The 12,496-nt window shown below is 36.1% G+C and overlaps 1 protein-coding gene across 1 annotated transcript in view; it reads left to right on the top strand.

The window, feature by feature from the left end:
* CNGB3 (cyclic nucleotide gated channel subunit beta 3) overlaps nucleotides 1-12,496 on the top strand; it is a 63,499-nt gene that overhangs the window by 29,297 nt on the left and 21,706 nt on the right. The window contains exons 4-10 of the mRNA XM_065053936.1: nucleotides 1,042-1,196; nucleotides 2,611-2,796; nucleotides 3,348-3,556; nucleotides 5,390-5,440; nucleotides 7,362-7,448; nucleotides 8,745-8,809; nucleotides 12,083-12,205. Of these exons, the coding sequence (XP_064910008.1) occupies nucleotides 1,042-1,196; nucleotides 2,611-2,796; nucleotides 3,348-3,556; nucleotides 5,390-5,440; nucleotides 7,362-7,448; nucleotides 8,745-8,809; nucleotides 12,083-12,205 (876 nt within the window). The remainder of the gene's footprint in view (nucleotides 1-1,041; nucleotides 1,197-2,610; nucleotides 2,797-3,347; nucleotides 3,557-5,389; nucleotides 5,441-7,361; nucleotides 7,449-8,744; nucleotides 8,810-12,082; nucleotides 12,206-12,496) is intronic.

Raw genomic sequence — 12,496 nt, 5'->3', positions numbered from 1 at the left:
GGGGCATCAAGCTGCCCTGTGCCAGTCACAGCCATTTCCAGCCAGCTGTGACACCAATGTGTGACACCAGCTGAGAAGTACTGAGTCTAGGATGCAGCATAAATCTCATATCTTGGTCTGTACATAGAGGAAGTCCAAATGCATGGTCCAGCTGCCAGCTGGATGGTGCTCCAAAACACCCACAGTAATCGAGGATGAAATTTCAAAAGATCTGATCAAGAAATACCTTCAGGCAGAGCTTCTAACTGACTGCAGAGTATGCATAGATCCTATTAAAAGCATTAGTTTTGGTGCAGAAGGTGAGAGTACAGGTATTTGAAAACAAATGGTCCTCAGGTTTGAAGAAATGCTGTGAGTACTGGAATATCAGCTTGGTGTTACTGTGACTACAAATAAACAAGCAGTGGGAACTTCTTAATGGGAAGAAAGCAGCTGCAGCAGGAACACAATTGCCTTGCTTCTACTTGGTAAAATATGCATTTATTTTAACATCATATTAGCTGATATCTGTTGCAAAAATGAGATTAAATCAATTCTCCCAAGATTAGGAAGCAGAAAATAAACATAGTCTCTCCTCCCCTACCTGCACATCTCAGTCTTTCATTTAGTAATGATGTCTTGTCATTGTTAAGATACCACCACTATAACTATGAGCACATTTTTATGCACAGATGGTAAGAGCATGCCTTATATATTAGGTAACCCACAAGATAAGCTCTAGACCTTCCATGGCCACAGTAGAACTTGGTGAAAAGCAGCAGTGGGAAGCCATTTGTGTAGTGGGCTACACAAAGCACAGGGTACAGGACCTCCTCTGCCTGAAATACGTGCACTGCTGCATATGTAGCCAGCAACATCAGTTGACATAAGCAGGAGTGTTAACTTAGGTGCCCACTTACCATGAATTAAGTGATATGAATAAGCACTGCGGCCAATAAAGATCAAGTCTTTAGGTCTGACTTGTGCTCAGAAGTAGAATTAGCACCATTTCCTTCCAGTGCTTTCCAGTACATGAAGCTTATTTCTTTTTGTTTTAATTAGCAGGGAGAAGCCAGCACCTTCAGGTTTACAAAGAAATGAGTATGCTGATGCCCAGCTTCAAGAGATCGTCAAAAAACTGCGGGAAAGGGCAACAGTCTATAAGGAAAAGTTGAAAGACCCAGTGCTGTCCTCCCCTGAAGGAAGTCCCACGGCTTGTAAGTAACTCCAAAAATAGCTGTGCATTTGTTGAGTTAAAAGAAGAAAATTATTTTGTGGAAACAGAAAAGTACTGTGATAAAATTTTCAGGTAAGTGTATGCATTTACCCACTGAAATCAATAAGTTTGTGCCATTGTAGTCAATTTATCCTCATTAGTCTACAATAAACCAGATCCTTAGGTATGAGCTGCCTTCGAACTGCATCACTAATGGATTTGGGGAAAAAGTCTTGGACAATGTCTAGCAGTTTTATGTATCTGAAAGTAGTTCTCAGATATGGGGAGAAATCTGAAACATATGAAGAAACATACATTTCTTATGGGTAGATATTAGTCATTCTGAGATTAGAAATGCTAGGTAAAAGTAAATAAAATTTTTGCCATGGCAGCAATCTTCCAGATACACTGAGGACTCTAAGTACATGCTTCAAATAGAGCAAAATCATCTGAAATTAAACATTTATTTTTGACAAAATATGAAACATAAACCCAATATGATATTCCCCTTAAGAGCAAGGTTTGGCTTTTTTTTTTCCTTTTCACAAAGAATTGAGTGTGGTGATGTTATATTTTTACTTTTTTATACACTGTTTATTGCTTAACTGTTTTTTAATAAGCTGGAAAAAATAGTGCCTGAAGTATTATAAACTACACCAGCTGATAAAGGAATTACTTTACAAAAAGGTTTCTTTGCTCATTTACCTCTTTTGTTCTCTTTGTAGAACTTACAAACACTTATATCCTAAATCATTATAGATCCCGTTTGCCAGTTTATGGCTGCGACTGTGTATGCTACTCGGAGGTAAAGCCACCAGAATTAATGGGACAAATGTGTGGTTAAAATTATCAGGCCCAAATATGGAAGAACTGGGCTCAAACGAGTGCCACAAGCCTTCTGTAAGGCCAGAAACATGCAAACCCACAGCCTTCACATCAGTTTCACCTGCTGCATCTTGCGCATTAGTTCTCAAGAGAGGCGAGAGATCAGCCCACGGCACAGACAACTTTTCTTATCTCCATCCTAACGGCATGCAACAGTCATGTAAAGACAAATGCCCAGTTGCATTAATGAATGCTGAATTATGAATTATCTATTTCTTGTCAGTCTTTTATGTCATTACTTGTGGGCACTGTCCAAGGAAAACAGCAATATATATGTTGCACTCTGTAACATGAAGTGCCCTGTTCTTGATGGAAGATGTACCTGATTATAACGGTGGAGATTTTATTCGCCAATCTGTTTTCTAATGCATTCAGTATTATAATGAACTGCAGCTTTAGTCACTGACAGGTGTTTTTAGAAGAGTTTTTAACATGATAAGGCTTTTGTACATGTTCAAACAGAGTGTACTAATTGAGCCTTTATTAAAATGTCATCCTTTGGCATTCTACGTGGTATTCAATGTGGCTAGCACCATCAAAGAAGAAGCCTCCACCCCCACCAAAAGAAGAAAAGAAAGAAGAAAAGAAAGAAGATGCAGAAGCAAAGCCAGAGGAGGATCATTACTGTGATATGCTGTGCTGTAAATTCAAAAAACCTCCACTGAAAAAATACATGCAGTACCTGAAACTACCAGACAGCATAGACTCATACACAGGTAAATTAAAAACTACGCAATTGAATGGGGTAAAGGAGTACTGAAGTCACCTCGTGTTACCTAATACCTGTGAGCAACTATAAGATCCACATTCCAGTTTGCAACTCAGAGATCCTGCCCTAAAGAAAATGTATTCCAAACAGGTAAAAGACATGAAAAGTGACAACAGCTGTAAAGACGGTATGCACAAAGCTGGTAGGCAAACCAACCACAATTAAAGCCCTGGTCTTCTAACTCTTGATGTCAAATTTGTCCCATTTTAGGGCCAAATAATTCTTTACTCAGTAATAACATACACCAGCAGCATGCAAAATATATCAAGTTTATTCACATGCATTATTAAGTTCTATATGATCTCTATTTTGCAAACTCTTTGTGTGACTCCTAGTTCCAATCTATATAACTTTAGTAACCTGTGCCGTTGAAAAAGGGAGAATGGTAGATTGCTCTGGGCAGAAACAGTCCCAGAAATTGCAGTAGAATAAATATGTCTAAAAGAATGAGAAAAGATCCTAAGTTCATGCCTGTACCTTCAATGTTTTTTCTTTCAGATCGCCGTTACGTAGCATGGCTCATGCTTGTGACAATCGCCTATAATTGGAATTGCTGGTTTATTCCCCTTCGCTTTGTGTTTCCATACCAAACCCCAAGTAATACAGTATATTGGGTTACCATCGACATCATTTGTGATATCTGCTATCTGTGTGACTTACTGGTTTTCCAGCCTCGAGTGCAATTTTTAAAAGGTGGAGATATAATAGTAAGTATTGGAAGTAGGATTTCCATGGGTAAGTAGTTGTGAGTTAAAGTACACTATAGAAATTCCCTCTAAACTGACACATTTTTTTCCTGCTGTGTCAAATCTATGTAACATTTTCTTATTTACCAAAGGATACCTATGTTCTTCTTCACTGACCTTCCTTTATCCTATACTGGAAGAAGAAAATGTATCCATTGTCTACAACCTCAAAAAAACAGATTTGAAAGTAAAAGCAGTCAGAAAAGGCATAAAGCTCTTTCTCACCAGAAGAAAACTAGTGCAGCTTCACTGAAATCAGTGATTATATGACTATGTACTCATACACGCATGAGTTTGTGTGTTTGTGTGAAACTTTCAGCTTTCTATTCATCTTGTGCAAGAATCACAGCTGAAAACCATGCATCTTCTGCTACAGCTGGAAAGGATGGTTTTTTACAGATTGTGAGATTGTGGGTTTTTTGCCAAAATCAGAGCAAATCCATGTAATTTCAGGAAAATAATTTATTTGAGATATTTTGTTTTGGGAAAATATGTATATTCAATTTTGCTTCTTCCTACTATTTTTGTGTTATCTTTTTATAGAAAAATGCAAAATAAGACTCTAAGCAAGTATCTGAAAAAAGGTAAAAGCTTGACCTTATCATATCAAAAGGACATCTAGAACATTAACTTTTCTTTCAAAACTTCCCCACTTTTTATTCTTTAACTTCTTATAGAAGAAAACCTAATGTGGGAAAAAATGAGTTTAGATAACTTCAGTGTGACACTACTGTACTCAACAGACAGAAAATTAAAAATTATATATCCACAAATGTAATTTGGAACTAGCTTAAGTTCTGTGATTTTACATAAAATTTTACACATTGTGCACACAAGACATTACCGATTCCTTTACAGAAGAATCTCAGATAAAACTGTGCAAATATATTTTGGATAGATATTAAATGCAGTGCAGTGTAATGTATTTTTCCATGCCAAGACACTAAGTAACTGGCAATCTTGCCTAAATCCTACAAAACTCAAGTTTTATGAATAAGGTTAAAAGTCTAATGTAGGAAGCTTACTTTGTATTTCTGTTGACGTTGTTGGTAAAATTCAGAGATTTTAGTGCATGGAGAGATCATCTACTGCCTGATCTCCTGCATCTGGTTTAATGCTTAAACTGGTAATAGTGAAAAGTAGGCATGGAAATATCCTTAAGATTTTAAAGCTATTTTTAAAGTGTCCCTGGTATAAATAGAGAAAGTATAATAATAGATACATTCTTTAGAAAGTTGTGATTACTCTTTCTTATTAAGGTATTAGCATCAGTCCCCATGGAGAGAAACATAAAAATAAATAGCTAATAATTACTAATGAATGCAATGTTGATTATTATAATGCTAATAACACTAGCATTTTAATGCTAGCTGTCAAAGAGCTAATTTTGTTCAGCATCATAAGAAACATTCTTTGCATTTTTCTTGGAACTACTAAAGTCAAATGGAGACTTTGGTCCTGAAACTGAAGGGGTTTGGATGAAGCACCAACAGGTACAGATGTCTTGAGAGGGAAGACTTGTGGGAAAAAAGTAACAGGTTTTGCTAGACCAACAGCCAGACCTTATTTTTTCAAGTATGTCTAATAAAACCTGGTCTAATGTAAAACGATCTAATAAAAGTAATACTTCTTCCTACAGATATATTTCCCCACTCACACTTTTAGAGCACCAGTAATATAACTGACATCATACTTACAATCAGAATATTATTTTTATTATTGTCAAGTAGCAGAGGATCATTCTTGATATTCTGTTCTTGACTATGCCTTTTTCTCCTTTCATTATCACTGTAGTCAGACAGAGTAGAAATGAAGAAATTCTACCACAGCTCTATGAAATTTCGGGTAAGCAGATCCTGTGTTACTGACGTCAATATGCAAGTTCTGGTTGTAGGATTGCACAGGATTTTTTTTATTCACTTTAAAACAGTGTTAGTTTAAGAACATTGCCAGAAAGCATTGGCTTTCAGCTCATCAGCTGAAGATTGCCATCTGCATAAACAATGTTTAGCTGTAAAACAGAAGAATTCTGAATGTAATTACAAATATTAATTCTGAATAGTAATAGCTTAATGAAATAGAATTCATAAAATTCTCTGGTTTGACACATTTGACGCTGAAAGACAATAGCACAGCTTGCCAGAGATTCCTTAAACAAAATGAAAAGCCTTGAAGTTAGAAGATGACTCTATGCAGAAAACTCTTATGCATGGTACTGAATAGGTCACCACTCACACAAGTAAGTAAAAATTCAAAATAAGATTTTGATGCTCATTACACTTTGTAAAAACAAAGATGCATTTGATTTAGAAAAAAACATTCATTTTGTTTCTAAATACTGTTTTTGCCAACAGATTATATATAGTCTGTTGTATTGCTGATACACATGCAGTTCTGTGACACTGGGCCCACACCTCTGAAAGCTCAGTTATTGCTCCCTCCTTTTCTGTAAATACTTTTGCACCTGCTTTGTTTCAGAGTTAAATTTGTCTCAGTAACTGTGATATCACTGCTTACATACTTGAGGTTAAGCTATCCAAAATCGCAGGATATTCACTGTACAGGCAAGTGAGTAGGACAGAGTCAAACTTACAGCAGGAGAACTAAGTGGATATGTATGGTTTTATTTTAAGTTCACACCTGCAGCATGTTTAGTGCTTTTGGCTTCTGCAGGAACTAATGAGAGTTGAGTGTTCTCACCACATGAAAGATATAGATATAATCTGGGAATTTGGCATATGATTAAGTACTAATTAACAGATTCTGATATTAAAGCACTTCTGATTAAATTTTGCCTCCTCTTAGATGTCTCTGAGAGAGGGAGAGAAGCCCTTAAAGGCTGATTCTCTTCAGTCAATTTTTTGGTTAGCTTTGTTTTTTTCAGAGTTCAGGTATTAACTGCATCTTACTGACATGGAATAAAAGGTCAGTGCTGCAGGTTAGTTGCTGCCAACACAAGTTATGTGTCTCAGGCAAAAGGCATTTCTGAACACAGTGAGACGAAGCCTACAGTTCCACATCCCTCTTTTATCCCCGATATCAGCAACAAAGCAAGGCATCACAAGGTTTTTTAAAAGGCAAAGCCTAGTTTGCCATATCTTTCCTTCTTTCCAAAGAATTCTTGGAAATAATAAAGTAGGCAGATAAGAATAATAATCACAGAGCTGATGTACTGCAGGGAGATGTTGAAAATCTTAGTGATATGGGAAGCAGAAGCATCTAAATATTAAAAAAAAAAGGGACAACATCTACTGGAAAAAAAAAAAAATCCAAACCTATCCTATGATGAATCTGTTGTTTGGAACACATGGCTCCTGCAGGTTGCAAGCAAGGAGTCTAATTCATCATGTTTCCCCAGATTGCTTTAGGCAGCCTGGTTTTAAAAGCCATAAGACTGCTACAAAGTGCTTGTGAAGTCCTCACCTCCACTCACCAGCCACGTGCCTACCATTTTAGTATTGTCAGGACTATAACTGAAATAACAGAATGTATCGGTAATCAAATAGCTGAGGTGCTGTTAATAATCCCCATGAAACAGATGAAAATCTCTTGCATGTGGGATTTAAAAGCAGCGCAGAGCAAAGCTGTTGTTGTTTTCAAAGAGATAATCTTGCCTCCCAGTACTTGGAAGTTACAGACCTACCATGCTGACAGTTCAAATATAATAGTATACTCCAGCATGATTCCATCTAAGTAGGTTTTTGACAGCAAGTAAATGTGTTACGATTATTGTGAAGTTTACATTGACCTCTTTGCTCTTCAACAGCTCGATGTGATATCAGTGTTGCCGTTTGAAGTTTTATACTTCTTCTTTGGATTTAACCCAGCATTTAGAGCAAATAGGATGCTAAAGGTAAGATCTGTGTTAGTGTATGTGTGTTAGTTACCACACATAAATGTTTTTACAACCCAATGGAAAGTTGTTTATAACATTTAGGAATATGAAATATAAAAAGCAGACAATATCTTCAGGTAAACTACAACATCAGTAAACAAAACAAAAAAAAAATAAAAGTACAAGATATAATCTAGCCAAATTAAGCCCTTACTCTCTTATTTTTCTTCTGACTTTATCATTTCCTACTTTTAAAAGGTGTGTTGTGATTAAGGCTGGTTTGTTTCCATTATTTAAATTAGATTAACCTTTAATTACCTGTTTAGTTTTCAAACATTAAAAAAATAATTTAAGATCCCTAATTAATGCCAATGTATTTTCCCCTTCTGTTGTTAATGTCAGGTGCTTAAAAGCAAGGGAGGCAATTTTAAGGACAACATAACCTATACACAGCATATTTAACAAGCATACACCCACTTCCGTTACTCATTCCAAAGACATCTGGAGTTGTGCAATTAAGGGGCTGAGAAGAGATTAGACAACAGCCCTCTCCCTATACTTCATGGTACCCAGCAGGCCGCTCTGGCTAAATACTTTCCCCTTCACACAAGCAATATGTTGATGAGAAATTGGCTTTCATTTTAAAGTTGGAGGGGAAACAAGAACTCTGATAATAGAATGAGGGTGCTCTTCCCTTCAGTTTTCAACAAAACTTAAAAATTCCATAAATCAGAACCAAAACAATATGACATAATGAAAAGTTAAACAGCACCTTATACTAGGCAAACAGACATGTATTAGACAAAAACAAAGAAAAAAGTTACACTAAAATATTAAGGGCTATCACTAAAGGCAAATTACAAATAATTAACGGGAGGAATTCAAGACAGCATCAATTATTATCACACGGTATCATCTAGTATGTGGTGGTTGACATACATCATCACTTACTGAGAATTACTGGAATTTCAGAAATAGTAAAAATGGATTTTTATGTGTGTTATTCTGTCTGATAAAGATGCCCAAGCAATTACATATGTCTGAGGAATCAGAAGTTGTTCATCTGCAGTAGTCTGACCTAAACAGCAAGGCTATTTCTGTAATCAGATTAATGGGATACTCAACACCAGAAACACTGTTTAACTCAATTTTCATCTTTGCTTTGCAGTTCAACTTACAGTTAAATGTTTAAATAAAGTCTACTGAAAAAGCCATTATTTTCAAAATGCGTATGTGGACTAATGTCAGTACTATTAGAAAAAGACGTGTGGTGAAGAATAGTGATTAGATTCCTTTCATTTGTTTTACATTCAGCACAACACATTCTTTGAGTTTAATGATCGTTTGGAAGCTATCCTGGACAAAGCATACATCTACAGGTATGTGCTTATTAAACTCTGGTAGCATGCAAAGCTTGGCACAGAAAGCATTTCATTTGATTTCATGGGTTGTCAATGAAGTACTGGATAGAATATGATACATCTTTAACTGTTCAATTTAAGACTTTTTAAAATATTTGTTTTTATTGTAATCATTAGAATAATAAATGTAAAGCTTCACTCACATATGGAATCTAGCTCAGTTCAGCTGCCCTGGTTCAGGCAAAACTGAGGCTCCTGTTAAGATTTAGCAGATCAGATCAGAAGCTTCTTTAGTGGAAGAACTAAAGAAGGGTTTCTTTAGGCTGCTAATAGCAGTGCCAAATCCTCAGCAGCTGTTTATTTTTACTTAATAAGAGCCATGAACTTGAGCCTGTGTCAACATTTTTCTTCAAACATGCTCTCACCATGAACCTGGCATATACAGAAACTTGATCCTCCACTGCATTGACTAAACTTGGAATGGAAATCAATTCAGCACAGATCTCAAATTGTGATTATAACTGTTGTCCACTGCACTATGTTCTCACCTTCTGCACTGATTAGAAGAATGTTGGATTCAACTCAGTCATTCCATGGACATGTGTATGGCAAGTTTCATAGGCCCATCAGCCAGTCAGTGATGCTGCTAAGACCCAATGAACCCATCTACTGTTTCACCATTATTGTCACCTACTGTCAGTGTCATCAGACTTAGTTTATCCTGTGCAATTGCTAAGCCAACAGTTTTTGTTGCCCTGTTCCAGTTTGGGCCATGTATTGTTCCTGTGTGCTGCTGAGCACGAATGAGAATCTGTTGTTTACCATCTTATTCTGTTTCAGAGATTATTGGACTTAAATGGTATACTTGGTACTTATACATTGCAAATACCATATTTTATGAGATTTAGAAACCAGTTAAATTTGAAAAGGAGGTTGAAAAATCATCTCTGTCATATTTTCACATGACTGTGAAATAAAATTTACAAGTTTGAAAGTTCTGTTATTTTTGAGATGTTGACCTCCACAAAGCTCATTCTTATATGACCCTCTCCTTTCACCTACTGAAGAGTCTTTTGTGGGTTTGTTTTATTTTTCTTTTTTTGAAAAAAAAAAAATCTTTTTGGTAAAAGAGAAGGTTTCTCTGAATTCCCACACGATGAAGAAATTGCTTTTCACTTTCTGAATCACTTCCTCCCTACCATCTCTAATTTCTAATCTCACTAAAAAGAATTATTTTCTTCTGCTTTTTTTGTATTTTTTAACTTTTTTAATGTTGAGAACTTTTAAAATTAATTATTTTCCATATTACATCCGTTATGTCATTTGCTTTGGAGTCATGATTCAATGACTTTTCTGTATCTCCTATTGCAGTGAGTACTGGGAGATACAGATTTTTAATATAGATGCATTTGAATCAAGTAATTAGTTTGTATGTAACAAAAATGTTGTGTGTATACGGACTTCAAGGAAATGGGAACAAATTAGCAAACCCTTTTTCACTCAAATAGGCAGTTTTGCAAGGGGAAGAGTTTCACACTGTATGAAAGTATGGAATGGGAAATAGTTGTTTCAAGGGAAATTTGAGAATGTGTATATCTTCAAACTACCCCAGCTTTGAAGGATGTGATGTTGATTTGTTTGTCAAAAAAACAGCTAAGGTGCTCATTTAGAAATGCTCCTGGTCACAGGCTCACTCACATTTTCCAATATTAAATCACTTGCAGAATGTAAACTGCAGAATGTAAATATTACAAATTGAATTCGTTACCTACCTCATACACAGAAAAACAGAGGTAAAGCACATGGACTTCAATATTGCTCAGCATATATAAGGTTAGCAGTATTGATGCTTTATTATTGATAAGCTTTCCCATCAGTGCATTGCTAAAGTTTGTGGTATAAAAAAAAATGCCTTGCATACTGTGTTACCAAAATGTCATATTTTGCATTAGCAAGAACACTTACTAAATGTGTCATGCCATGCCCTAATACAATGCTTTAAAACATACTTCAGAAAACACTGATTCTCAATTTTTGAGGTGTTAATTGGTAAAAAACATTTATATGGCAGAGATCTTTTAATTGGCTGGCCAAAGGCAGTAGAGGAAAGAAAATTACAAATGGAGAAGAGAGTTAATTATACAGAAAAAGAGTACAAATGGGAGCTAAAATCTAAAAAAGACAGGCTGTTTGTGCAAACTACAGTATTTTATTTGAATATAGTAATGTTATTTCATCTGAGATCCTGGTACGGTCACCGTTTGAGCAATAAGGCACGAATTAACTGCATAATGTCAAAGAAAATTCTACACAGCAAGTGTACGTGCCTGGGTGGATTCTCTTCTCAAACTCATTAGTTTGAGTTTGTAGGAACAGAGCTAGCAAAAGTTACTACATCTTATTGTGGCAGATTCAATACATGCCTAGAAAAATATAATATATATTGCAGCAAAAGCTTCCAGAACCTTTACTCAGACCTCAGGAGCCCACTTGTGTGGATTCAAACTTGTGCACAAGACCAGTATGGTAAATATTGCAATTTGAGTAGATCAAATGAACTTATCTGCTGCTCTCAACAGATTGCAACCCTAAACAGAGCTGTCCTGGAAGCACACCAACATTTAAGTGGACAAGTGGCATTCATTTGTCAACATCCTCAAGAAGAAGAGTACATATAGGTAGATTGCTTAATGGCACGGAAAGGCAAATGAGGGCATTATCGTATTAAACAGAAAGCTGCTTGGTGATGAAGTAATTCATTGGTGTTCTTCAAAGAACTGGTCATAATCATAAGAATGGGGATTAGGAATGATGTAACTCCTGCTGTAGCCACTAAATCATATTAAGTAGTGGACCTGCTGCAAACTTCCTTGCACAGCTGTGGTAAAGCAGTTCATTTCTGACCTCAGACAGTTCTTGGCTTTGATTAACAAGTTTAGAGCCTATCTTGAACAGTTTGGCAAACACATTAACCCCTAGCCTCATTATTATAACTTCAAATTTCTGTAAATATTCATAGCCAATTAAAGAAACTGATTATAAAGTCCTCAGGGAACCATAATTTAGGAATTACCCTGTGTCAAAGATTCTGGGAAAGATATTTATTTGACCTTGGACAAACGTGAGAGATGGGTAACTGCCAGCTATTTTTTTTAACAGAGTCAATACAGGTGAGGAACTGCTTAGTGGACACCTAATATAAATATTTTTTAATGAAAAAAAGCTATGGGTTCCATATTAAAAGGAAGGAAAAAAGTAAGTTGTTTTACAGGAATCTGTTGACTTTTATAGGGTCATTCGAACAACTGGATACCTGCTGTTTATCTTGCACATTAATGCCTGTGTGTATTATTGGGCTTCAGACTATGAAGGACTTGGCAGCACTAGATGGGTGTACGATGGCAAAGGAAACATGTAAGTCCTTTTCTCTTGCAAGAGATTTTTGTTGATTTTGCTCCTTCCTGCATCCCCCCCGGCCCCCATGCCTTTGCATGCTGCGTGTGCCCTTACTTTACAAGAGCTTGGATAGCAAACTTTTAGCAGCATGACTTCTGATTAGCAGTTTTCATTACCAACACATATTTGGAAGGCAGGTGCAGTGAATATTCAGTTTACCACTTTCAGCTTTTATAGGTTTATGAGTCAGTGCTAAGCAGTAACTTAATTAAACATTAAGAAAGCAACGAGGGTCATAAATTAAACTTA

The sequence above is a fragment of the Columba livia genome, chromosome 2, assembly GCF_036013475.1.
Source record: "Columba livia isolate bColLiv1 breed racing homer chromosome 2, bColLiv1.pat.W.v2, whole genome shotgun sequence".
NCBI lineage: Eukaryota > Metazoa > Chordata > Aves > Columbiformes > Columbidae > Columba > Columba livia.
The sequence above is the reverse complement of the archived record's forward strand: the minus strand, read 5'-3'. Positions and strand labels throughout refer to the sequence as shown.